Genomic DNA, 13,284 nt, shown 5'->3' on the forward strand with positions numbered 1-13,284 from the left:
ACCCGATGGTGTACTGATTAGTAACTTGAGTATTCAGAACAAACTGCGAGAGAGGATTCGAGTGGCTCAAGGATATGACGAGAAATTGCAAGCAAGTGAGAACATGCCCGACTTTGCTAGAGCACCTGACGGAATCCTTTTGTTTAAGAGAAGGATGTGTGTATCAGATGATTTAAAACTGAAGCGTTTGATTCTCGATGAAGCCCACAAGAGTAAATTTTCTATTCATCCTGGATCGACCAAAATGTATCAAGATTTGAAGAAAGACTTCTGGTGGCCAGGAATGAAGAAGGAGATTGCATAATATGTAGCACAGTGTCCTATCTGCCAACAGGTTAAGGTTGAACATCAGCGACCAGGCGGAATGTTGCAGCCGTTGGAGATACCTGTGTGGAAGTGGGATTCTATCTCTATGGACTTCATTGTGGGATTACCTCGTGCTCGAGGCGGATATGATTCTATATGGGTAATAATGGACAGGTTGACTAAGTCTGCTCACTTTTTACCTATAAAGACGACTCACAAGGTGATGCATCTCGCGAGACTTTTCATAACGGAAATTGTGTGGTTGCATGGTGTACCATCTAGTATAGTGTCAGATCGAGATCCAAAGTTCACTTCGAGATTTTGGAAGATGTTCCATAAGGAAATGGGGACTAGACTAAATATGAGTACCTCTAATCATCCTCAATCTGATGGACAAACGGAGAGAACCATCCAGACGATTGAAGATATGTTAAGAAAGACCAAGATAGACAAAAGAATTATGCGGACAAAAGGAGGAGGCCCTTGGAATTCGATGTTGGAGACCACGTGTATTTGAAGGTTACCCCGAGATTGAGATTGAGAGGACCGTTCAAAACGCGTAAGCTTAGTCCGAGATATATGGGACCGTACCAGATTCTGAGTCGGGTAGGCGAAGTGGCTTATCAGTTAGCATTGCCACCTTCACTATCAGGAATACATGATGTGTTCCATGTATCTCAACTCCGAAGGTTCGTGCCTGACACTTTCCGCCCTATCCTCCCAGATTCTGTCGAAGTAGAACCAGATCTCTCCTATGATCCACAACCTTGCGGTATTTTGGAGTATGCTAGCAGGTCTCTAAGGAACAAAGAGAAACCTCTTGTAAAAGTGTTGTGGGATGAGACGCGTCCTGAGGAAGCTACGTGGGAGCTTGAGTCAGAGATGCGGGAATCCTACCCTCAATTGTTCTGGTGAGTTTTCGAATTCGAGGTCGAATTCTAATTAAGGGGGGAGAATGTAATATCCTATTTATTTCTTCTTAGAATAAATAGTAATGACGTTAGTTGAGATGGAACTAAATGGCATAATGGATATTAAGACTTAGTTGAAGGGCATCTTAGTCTTTGTACCCTTAATTAGACATAAGGAATTGTTTGGCTTAGGCAACTTTCTCTTCATTGTGAACAAAAATAGATTTTTGTTAGAGGAAGAAAAGGATAGAAACGTGGAAAGGAAGAGAAGAGAAAGAAGACCACTCCAAGAACTCCAATCCTTGCATGTCCAAGAATCTGTCCCGAAGTTCTGATTTTCGTTCAAATCTCCCTTGCTCCAGCTCTACTTCTTCAACCTAAGGTGAGTCCCTAGATAGAAAATGGGGTTTTGATCCATTGGGAGATTTTTGGGGTTTAGGGATTTGAGAAAGGATGCATGAAATACTTGCTAATGTCATGTTGTGGTGTTAAAATATGCTTATCTATGTTGTATTCTGGTTGTATATATTATTGATTCGTGCATGCAGTTGAATTTTAGGGGTTAGGGTACCCCAGGACAAAACTGATGAGTTCTGCGTTTTTCTGCATCTGCTATGGTCCGCTGAGCGGGCTATCGCCGCTGAGCGAATGCTGAGCATTTTTCCAGAAATTCGCAATCCCGCTGAGCGGACCCACGAGGCCGCTAAGCGGAGGATGCTGTTTGTGGAAAAATAATTATCGCGAGGCCGCTAAGCGGAGGAACAGTTGAAGTTCGCCACTGGAAGGCCCGCTTACAGCCCGCTAAGCGGCCAATGCTGAGCAGAGTTTTATTCTTCTTTCCCCTGAGAGCAGTTATGGGTTCCTAATTGTAACCAAGCTCCTCCTTAACCATTAGTACATTTATGCACATTTAGTATGTGATATTTTATGACACGCATTACTAATATTTCCGTTCGATTACTTATGTTGAATGACCTACATAATGTTAAATATGCCTATTCAATAATCCTTGCTTATTCATCGGTGATTGGTTATGAATGCTATGATGAGATAAAGAATGGAAATGGTTGATATCCAAATGTTCTGGTTAAACATTCGGATTGGATTATTTCACGATCTTATGATCGTTGTGTGTGCGTATGCTTGAATCAAAGTGGCCGGGGGCTAGATTGGGATATACCTCTTACTATGAAGTCAAGGTATTTTCCTGGACCATGGAGTCCATAGAATAGTCCGATGATGTGATCAAAGGTCGCGCACCTGAGCTACCGTTGCAGTGTGCTCGTGAGTGCCGTACGGGGCTTTTTACTCACTTGGCGTTAACACACTTGCGTGCTCGGTATGGTGGGATTATGTGGCCACGTAGGCCAATGCATTTTCGTTAACTCACCTCTAGTGAAGTCACGTAGACTACTACTAGGCTTTCGCCCGGTGGGCTCATGCGTCAAGATGGCGGTTCGGTACTTGGTGTGAACACACGTGCGTATAGGTAGTTACCCGAACAATGACGCCATTTAGGCTAATGTCATCTCGCGGCCAAATAGGCTTGTGCGAACCCGCTTGACTACTCTTGCAGTGTGCTTGTACGAGTCTCTTGACAATAGGCGTGGGCGAACTCATCGAGGGTGCGTTCATTCTATAATCTAGCCGAGGTTTATTACACTTCTGGATTCCCCGTACATGGGTATGGGTTTTGGCATACTTGTTTGTTATTATACTTGTGTATTGGTATAAGATGAGTCCAATGGCGGATGAATCCCTTGTTTACTCCGTATCTGTACAGGACATGAGGATAACCCGAATCCATGGTGGATTCATTTATTATGCATGTACCCTTTAGATCCGAGTGGACTAATAGGATAGGTGGACTCACTGAGATTTATTAATCTCATCCCATTCCAATTCTATCTTTTTCAGGTGGTTCGAGGCAAGATCGTGGCAAAGGAAAGGCGGATTAGTCATTTGACGTTGTTGCTAGATGTTATCTCTTGATTTTTGTTTCGTGCCTTTTTAGTACCTTGTTGGATATTATACTACTGTGGATGTATTATCATTTTGGCCAGGATACATTCGACTTTAGTACCTTGTACTTATGATGTCCTATTATCTTTCCGCTGCGACGTTATGTAATTGTTGTCTTTATGAAACCATATTTAATAATTTATGCATATTATTTTAGACAAATATGTGTGGGGTGTTACAAAATGAATACTTTTTAATTATAAAATTAATTTATCAACAATTTATCTATTAAAATATTGAATATAAAATGGTTTATAGTTAATAAAATATTTTTATTTAAAATGATATTCAAATAGCATATATGATATAGAGTTTGATTCTGACATCTTCAAATTTGGTCAATCAATGGAATTAGAAATATTTATATAAAATTTCTATTATGATTGTTTTATGACAAATTTATACTATATGGGCATCAATGTTTTTTTATTAATAATATTTTGACAAAAGAAACTTATACATAAAATCTTCAGAACATTAATTGAACTATTTCTGATAATTATCCTATTAACATATTATATTTATCCAATTAATATATTGTATATATTTATTTTTCGTAAATTTTAAATGGAAATTTCTATATTAGATTTATTTCAAATACTTCTTTAATTTTTTTTTATAATATACTTATATAAGTATGTTAGTAACAAGGAAAATTTAAATTAATATTTTACTCGTATCAATGTTAAATATGATAAGGTGAGATTATTTCTATATTTTATTAATATAAATATCTTTTTATTGGATTATTTATATAGATCAATATTTATTTTTTTGGAAATTAATAACATTGATTAATTCAAAAAACCGTAATTTCAAGCGATCTAAAATAGGATCTAGCTACTGTCAAAATCATGAAACTATGAAGACAAACTAAAAAACTATCACTCTTATAGCATTAGGATAGTTATGTACTTCCTAAGCTTCTTATTACTCCATCCTCTATACACAATTGTGTTTATAATTCTTTTTCCTATATGTGGTATCCATATCATTGCCAAAACTTTTGTTGTTTCTCAAATTCCAAAGCTCATAAATAGTTTCTACAGCTGTCATTTTAATAACAGCAACTCTAGCTTCTTTTCCTTTGGTTTATTCTATTAACCAAGCGATTTCATTGTGCCAGTCTCCCTGGTTATGTTGCATCTGGATCCATTCCAAAATCTTCATCCAAACCTTCTTTGTAATTGGACGATAAAAAAAGGTGCTTTATCGATTCTTTCTCCGAACAAAAACAATAATCCCTATTATCAATAATTCCAAGTCTGTATAACCTGTCCTTTATGGCTAGTTTTCTGTGGCAGGCAAGCCATATAATAAAACAGACCCTGGATTTAGCATTGTTTCCATATAACAAATTCCTCCATTCAACCTTTTAAGTAAAGTTTTGTAGCGTCTTATATACTTTGTTCATGTTGAATTTGTTCCATTTCTTGATATCGTCCCACTTCTCAATGTTCTTTACAACATCCCTTTGTTGGAGATCCGCCTTCATAATCCAAGTATACAATGGTTTAATTTCTATATCCATCACCTATATGTTTTTCATATAGTATGCTTATATCCATCTGACCCACAGTGAATCTGATTTTCCACTCAAAACAAAGAAATATAATCATGGTGGTTTTGTTCCATATCTCTATGTCAATTACTTTTAATCCCCCATGAAATTTGGGGCTACATATCCTCTTCCAAGCTATAGGCGCCTTTCGGCTGCCTTCAAACCCTCATGTCCACAAGAATATATGACATATGGATTCAATTTTTTGAAGCACACTTTTGGGGAACAGAAAACATTGCAGGTAGTAATTAGTCAGTGTGAATGTTACACTATTGATAAGTTGTAGTCTCCCTGCATATGTTAGCAGTGGAGCGGTCCAACGTTTAATTTTGCCCACAATACGATCCACCAATGGCATATAGTGGTGTATAGCTAGTTTCTTACCAGTCACAGGTACACCCAGATATTTGAAGGGTAGAAGGCCTTCTTGAAAACCAGTCACATTGTAGATGTCCTATCTTGATCTGTCATCAATACCAGCACAATATTTCCTGCATTTCTGTGGGTTAATATATAACTAACTTTGATATTATAAATTTGAGAAATATTTAATAAATGATTATGATGTTTTTAATCATTAGTACATAAATATAATTTATTTTCATTATTAATTAGGAACAATTTATCTATTAATTATATTGAAAATAACAAATGTATTAACTCATTAATAAATATATTGATAATTGTCACAAAAGTATTGAATATAAAATGATTTGTAATTATAAAATTGATTAAGCAATAATTTATCTATTAAAATATTGAATATTCTTTAATATAAAATGGTTTGTAGTTAATAAAGTGTTCTTATCTAAAATGACAAAAGCAAAAACAACAAGACAAAACTCTACAAATCAAAAAAGAAAAAGCAACACGAAATAATTTGTATTAATCATTATATTTTTCGAGGAATTTTCTATTTTAAATAAGTCATTTGTATCCGTCATGTATTTTGAGTTGTTCTTAATATTTTAAATAAAGTATAATTTATTATTGTAGTATTTAATTTTTACTAAAATGTAAAATTGTAATTTAAAAACATTATTTAACCTTTTATATTTTTTTTACTAATATTATTTTTATTTATCTTTATTGAAACCATCATCCTTCTAATTCTAATTATAGATCTGAATAATTTTTAAAATAAATTAATTAATTTTATTTTCACTGCTCAACCGGTTCAAAGTCTAGTAATCAATTAATTGACATTCTAGTCAATTAGGAGGCGAATTTGCTCCTTAATCGATTATAATAGAGTTCATATGATAAATAGCGAGATTAGCTTTTATAATTGGTGATAATTGCTTCTTAATCAAATAACCACTTGCCAAAATTGTTTTCAGAAGAAAATAGACAAAAATGAAGAAAATGAAAAGGTTTTAGTGTTTGTATGCATTGCATTAGTACATAATTCCTTAATATGCTTATTTTACAAGCTAATTTTACACGCCAATGATTTAAACAGAACCAACCATTTACCGGTGCAGCAGGTTATGTAGCACTGGCCCCAAATTCTAAGGGGTCATTTTTTTTAATTACTTAACGTTAGAAATGAAGCAAATCGTTTAGTTACAGCTAAATTGTATATTATATAAATAATTGTATAATGATTAAAAGCAAACAAAAGAAAGAAAGAAATGTAATTTAGTTATAGCTAGAGAGAAGAAAGTGAAAACGAAACACAGTCAGCAAGTTAATATATTGAATTGCAATTTCTAAATGATTAATAATATACTGATTAATTTTAACCTTAATGTTATAACTAGGAAACTAATTAATCAACTTGTTATAACTTGGCTTATTTTTTCATCTTGTACTGTTCGATGGAAGACACTGACGCTCATTTATGACTACATCTTAGATTAAAAAGATAATAAAAATGCAAACGGAAAATAAAAAATAATACATAAATTATTCTAGAGTGTTGAGGTGTTTGAGTTTTAGATTAAAACAGAATGAGGAGGGTTTCTGACGTGAGTTTGATGTATGTTGTAACGCCCCAGACTTCAAAGATTCATCTTGTTTTCGGGAGCCCGTTCAATAAGAACTCCATAGTTAAGCGTGCTTGACTTGGAGTAGTATTGGGATGGGTGACCTTCTGGGAAGTTTCTCGGAAAGCGTGCGAGTGAGGTTAAAGCATGCTGAAAAGACCCGTGTTGGTTTGTGGGGTCAGTCGATCATCCCGAAAGCAGTCTGGGGCGTTATAAATGGTATCAGAGCAAGACCTCTCCCAGTACGATGTGGTTCGAGGACGAACCATGCGGAAGCTGGTGGGCATGTAACACCCGGGGCCGAAGAAAGACCCGTGTTGGTTTGTGAGGTCAGTCGATCATCCCGAAAGCAGTCTGAGGCGTTATAAATGGTATCAGAGCCACACCTCTCCCAGTACGATGTGGTTCGAGGACGAACCATGCTGAAGTTGGTGGGCATGTGTTAGCTGAAGATTTCGTTTAGGAAGAAATGTCCTTCGAAGGTCTGAAATTTGAAGGAGGTGGTTATTGATGACCATCTTTGAAGATAAAATGGCTCCTGATGGTCATGTTTCGAGAATGAAGAATTTTAAGTCATAACGAAGATAGTGAATGTTGAAACTAGTAGGAGTGTATATCTTCGAGACTTAGACAAATTTTACGAAATATGTTAAGTACTGATGCTTAGTGTATTTCCGTGGTATTTTAATGTTAAGTTATATTGCCACGCGTCGAAGGAGGATTCAGGCGGGAAGATTTGAAATTCGAAGAAGTTTGCATAACTGTCCAGAGACAGATGGCTTTCCGGGGATTCTCATGAGAAACGTGGCATTAAATTAGCGTAGGACCGTTAAGGTCGAAACTAGTATAAATAAGGGTTCTAATGTTAGGATTCAGGGTGTTCATTTTGTACAAATCACTCACATATTACTCAAGTATCAAGCGTTAAGAGAAAGAGTTCGCTGAGAAATGTACGTATGACACCACCACCATTTTAATACATGTGTATTTTCCTTTATTTTCAAGTATCTTTCGATATTATTGCATTTCGTTTACTTCCTGCCATTTACATTCCTGCACTCTTTATTTTCATGTTATTTATCTTTGAAGTATTTAACATTTTTGCATTTTAAGATTCTTGCACTTTTACAGTTTTTATCTTATGTTTTATCTTGACTTACCTTTCGCTGAAGTTATATTTACGTGTATAACCAAGTGACTACTAACCTTTATTGTTTCGATTGAGTAATTCTTATTTTCAAGGCAAAATCATAAACATGGTTCGAATCATCATAAATAACAATCTTTTTGACTATGTCCTAGGATCAATCTAGTCGATCCTGCGAGTAACCAAATCATATTTATTATAATTTGGAAGATTAGCGGTTGTTTACCGAAAATCACCGTAAACAAATTGGCACACCCGGTGGGACACTGTCAAGCAGATTGTTTTTAATCAATTGTTTTATTTTGTCTAGACAATATCAAGACCTTGTATGAACCTTAGGAACGGTAAATTAACAAACAGTGCACAACCGATTCCCAAACGAAGATACAACAAGAAAATGGTCGTCACGACCAGTACAGGGGGAGATCAAGATCCCCCACAAGGCTCAGGATCAGGAGCGGCAAATTCTATGCATGTTTCGACTTCTACTCAAGGAGCGCGGGATACACCGGGTCCAAATGGATCGAGGCCCACGGATAGTTCCCAGGCTATACCTGAGAATAATACAGAACCATCAGGGACTATTCCAGTTTCAGTGTCGACTACCGCACCTTCATCCACAAGCGCAAACGAGATACCACTTTTCTCGACAAATGCTGTAAATAACTTATTCAACCCATGGTCGAACTCTGCATTCGAATGGAGGCCAAACTACCCATACGGAATGCCATATCCATATGGAACAGGCGTACGGGGGGCAGGACCTACATATGCTACAACTAATAATGCGACGTTTTCGCCAAATGTTGGTTCAGTGGGTCGAAGTGCACAAAATACTGGCTTCTCTACCCAAATACCCAATTTTACCACAGGTAATCAAGCAGCATTCCAACAAGAAATGAATGCAAGCAACCATGATATGTTAGGGGTCTTGGCCAAGGAACTGGCTTCAATTTTGAATCCACTAGCAACAAATATTACTAGTACGAATCGAGAGAATGTGGAGATTTTCCAAAAGATATCATCTCAAATGAATCGAATGGCAGATTTTATGGGAGTTCCATACCCTAAACGAAAGGACAAACAGCCCTTGTATCGAGAAGAAGGACCCATTATGGAACGTATTCAAGATGTGGTCCCTCCGTCTAGGACAACCACTAATAATGTAGTTGCCCCACAAAGAACAGCGGCAATCGAAGGGAACCAAGTAATAGATTTGGAGGCTTCGAATCAAAGAGATGTTCCCGTTCAACAGGAAATGGAGGAAGTAAGACCCAGATTAAGGATAGTGGGTAGGAATGAACATCCGGATGAAATCGTTCAGAGAGTCAGAAGAGAAAATCTGGCTACGGAAAATAACTTAACCGCCATGATAGAAAGGGTTATGGCCAATAACGGCCTTATCACTGGACTTCGACGTCCAAATTATACATCCCCCATATCAGATTATATCATGCAGACAGAGTTGCCTAGAGGCACTAAAGTGCCCAAGTTCACAAAGTTTTCAGGCGAAACTAGCGAGTCAACTGTGGAACATATTGCCAGATATCTGACAGAAGCAGGAGACTTAGCAGGGAATGAGGATTTAAGGATCAAATATTTCCCTAGTTCGCTAACAAAGAATGCTTTTATTTGGTTCACTACTTTCCCACCAAATTCGATAGATGCTTGGGCACACTTAGAAAGGTTGTTCCATGAACAGTTCTACATGGGCCAAACCAAGATAAGTCTGAAAGAATTGGCCAGCATTAAGAGGAAGTTTACAGAACCAATTGATGACTACCTGAATAGGTTCCGACTGTTGAAATCAAGGTGTTTCACGACAGTCCCAAAACATGAATTGGTCGAAATGGCTGCCGGTGGTCTAGACTATTCAATTAGAAAGAAACTAGATACTCAGTACCTTAGGGATATGGCCCAGTTGGCAGATAGGGTTCAACAAGTCGAACGCTTGAAAGCAGAAAAAGCTAGAGCAAACAAGGGATATAAAAAGGAAAGGGTAGCATACGTCGAGGCGGAAGACGCCGATGACGAATCTTTCAGCGACTCATATGGCATAGAAGAGGTCGAAATAGATTTAGCCGAACTGAAAGAAGCGCCACCTTATGCTTGCAAATTACTCAATCCTGCAAATGGAAAAAACCCAGTAGAAAACGATAAGAACGATAGATTCCCTAAGAAAACTTACACATTCGACGTCACTAAGTGTGATGAGATATTTGATTTACTAGTAAAAGATGGCCAAATGATACTGCCTCCAAATTCCAAAATTCCTCCGTTAGAACAACGGAAGAAGAGAGGTTTTTGTAAATATCATGGTTTTTTGGGCCATAAAACCTCACAATGTTTTCTTTTCAGGGATCTAATTCAAAACGCTATCAAGGATGGACGTTTGAAGTTTGCTGACAAGACTAAGAGTCACATGAAGGTCAACACAAATCCTTTGAACATTGCTGACGCTAGCCTTTGTGAACCACTGGATGTCAACATGGTAGATGTATCTGAGGTAGACATTGCGAAAGCTGATACAATGTTAACCGGAAAGCAGGCTACTGAAAGCCTAAATGACGATGCGGTCTTCAATACTGATGTTGAAGAATCCTCTAAGACAGAGATAACTGAAGTTTCGAGAGAAAAAACCAGTGAGGCCACTGAAGACCTCAAGGTAAAACTTCAACAAATCCAAATTTCTGAAGCCCCCCCAGCAGTTGTTAACATGGTCAGTGCCGGACGACCAGTGTCTGAATTTGGAGAATTGGAGACATGGTTGACAAGGCAAAAGGGAAACATTGAAATCCCTCCAAGAGGGAAAAGTCTCAAAGATTATCTCTGGAATTGCCATGAATGGAATGGCGGAAAACAATGGATGTGTCCAAGGTGTTCGATCATGCTGAATCGAAGGGTCGAAGCCAACTTCGAAAGGGCTCGACGCGAAAGATGGGAACACCCCGGGAGAGAACCAAACCCTTTGCTACAAGTATACCCAAAGATGGAAGAAAGCTTAGTGGGATTTCTGGTCAGATGTCACAGGCAAAACACTGAAGTTGCACTGTGCCCCAGATGTGGGGCAGTTTATGATGAAATGCTGGCACGATCATTCGAGAGGGTGTACTGCTACATGGGTCGAGAAACTCAGGGATTACGTCCTAACCTGTATGGTTTCGATATATGGACCCCAACGAAGAGACCTGACAGCCCACATCCTAGGGCTCGAAGGGTAACATTCAAAGTCCCTGCAGAAGTACCTAGGGACAGATGGGTGCAAGCTGGTGCAAGAACCAACAAATGGCGAAGTTGGGACCAAGGAGGAAGGACTGCAATGCCATATAGGAAGCAATTTCAAAACTCAAATCGAGAGATGTATCGGTTGGAGAATTACAAGGGAAAAAATCCTATGTCCAGATCCTAGTGGAGAAGACACCAGAGAATGAAAAAGGCTCAAGGAGAATACAGACCAAGAGAAGCTGGAGAGTCTAGTAGCAACCAAGTCCCACACCAGGGGGCGAAGGCAAGCAAACCTCCGGTGGAACGCAGACTATTCGAAGCTGAAAATATTTTAGAAGAAGAAGAAAAGATGCATTCCAGTCCTTGGAAGGAAGAGGATAGAATGACGAATGATTTCGATTCTGACGGGGTGTCATCTATAAACCTCAACTGCAACGTTGTGTCTGTACTCCCTCATGAGTTTAATCAGGAAACTGAAGTTGAAGACTGCGAAGAGGCTGATATCGAAGAAATGGCGAAACACAGACCTGTGTGTTACTATGTTCTAAACAACGGCGCAGTTGAAGAGCAGAACGCTTTCTTCGAGAGGCCTGATGAAGGTATGCGAAATCATTTAAAACCATTCTACATAAGGGCTAAAATTGAAGATGTTGGCATTAATAAAGTCCTAGTAGATGGGGGGCAGCAGTGAACCTAATGCCCCAATACATGCTGAAAAGAATTGGTATGTTCGATACCGATATAAGGCCACATAACATGGTTTTATCTAACTATGAAGGCAAGATAGGACAGACACTGGGAGTTGTTCAGGTAAATTTAACAGTTGGCTCAGTCACGAGGCCAACTATGTTTATGGTTATTGATCGCGACTTTACGTGTCTATTAGTCGGGATAACTGCAAGTGCACAGTCGTGTCGTGTAGTTTTAAAAGATATCGAATCCACAGGGACTATAAATCGACCTACCGTTATCTAAAGTTACTATGTAAAGCTAAGGCTAATGATATTTGGGTTTTTTTATAAATGGGGAAACTAAAATCCTAAATCTAGATAAAATATAATAACAAACGGATATCAGTATGTATTTCATCTAACTTAGGTGATCCGAAGGTCCATTGGCTATGGTGTTAATTCAATTAAAGATCTTTATTAATTCTATTGATTAAAAGTCCTTCTCTCAAACTCTCGCTCTATTGATTCAGACTACGATCCTAACTCTTAATGTACGCTTTCGCCATCCCACCAGATTTAGAAACGCTTTTTGAAAACAACGTAATTAATAAAATGCTTATTTTATGAAGTCGTTATCTACTTAAATCTCCTAATCTCAAACTCTCGCTCTGTTGACTCGGAACATGCTAATATCCCTAACGTACGCTTTCGCCATCCCGCGCGGGTATAAAAACACTTTTTGAAAATAAATAAGTTCTAATTAGTTCTAATACGCTTTCGCCATCCTTAAAACTAATGTCCTATGTCTACTATCCAGTTAAAGATCTCAAACTTTCGCTCTATTGATTTTAACCTTTGACCGTCTTAACCCCTCAAACTTTCGCTCTATTGGTTTTAAGACTTACTAATTAAATTAGACATACAAACCAAAAACAAGTGATAATTAATAAAACATAATTAAGCCAATTTAATTCGGATCCCTACGGTTAAATTACTTTACATACCGACATCTAAATAAATTAGCCAGACATACTTAAAGAAACAAACATGAAATTATAATTATTAAATATGGAATTATAATTATTAAACATGAAATTATAATTACTAACCATATTATAATAATAATGATAAAACAATATTATAAGAACATAAAACTAAAATAATTGCAAATAAATAAACCTGGAAGTAAAGCAGACGAAATAAACTTGAATTAAATTGCGAACAAAACAAATCTTGAAACTTGAATGAAGCTTTGAAATAATGTCGGCAAGATTGTGATCCAAGAGTACATAAATTGTAGGCCTAAAACTAATGGTGTGGTAGTTCCTCAATGTGAGAAACTACCACTTTTACAAAGTGATAATATATGCCTAAAACTATGAACAGCGCTTCCGCCCCTAAAACTTGGATGCTCTCAAATGAATGCTCAGCCTCTATTTATAGTGAATGGAAA

General features: G+C 37.4%; 1 protein-coding gene across 1 annotated transcript; it reads left to right on the forward strand.

Annotated features, from left to right (window-relative positions):
• The first annotated feature begins 885 nt into the window (after positions 1–885).
• Positions 886–1,221, forward strand: LOC131637395 (uncharacterized). Its single transcript, XM_058907985.1, has one exon. It carries the CDS (start codon positions 886–888, stop codon positions 1,219–1,221), a length of 336 nt encoding a protein of 111 aa, XP_058763968.1.
• The last annotated feature ends 12,063 nt before the right edge of the window (positions 1,222–13,284 follow it).

This window comes from Vicia villosa, unplaced genomic scaffold (assembly GCF_029867415.1).
Source record: "Vicia villosa cultivar HV-30 ecotype Madison, WI unplaced genomic scaffold, Vvil1.0 ctg.001989F_1_1, whole genome shotgun sequence".
NCBI lineage: Eukaryota > Viridiplantae > Streptophyta > Magnoliopsida > Fabales > Fabaceae > Vicia > Vicia villosa.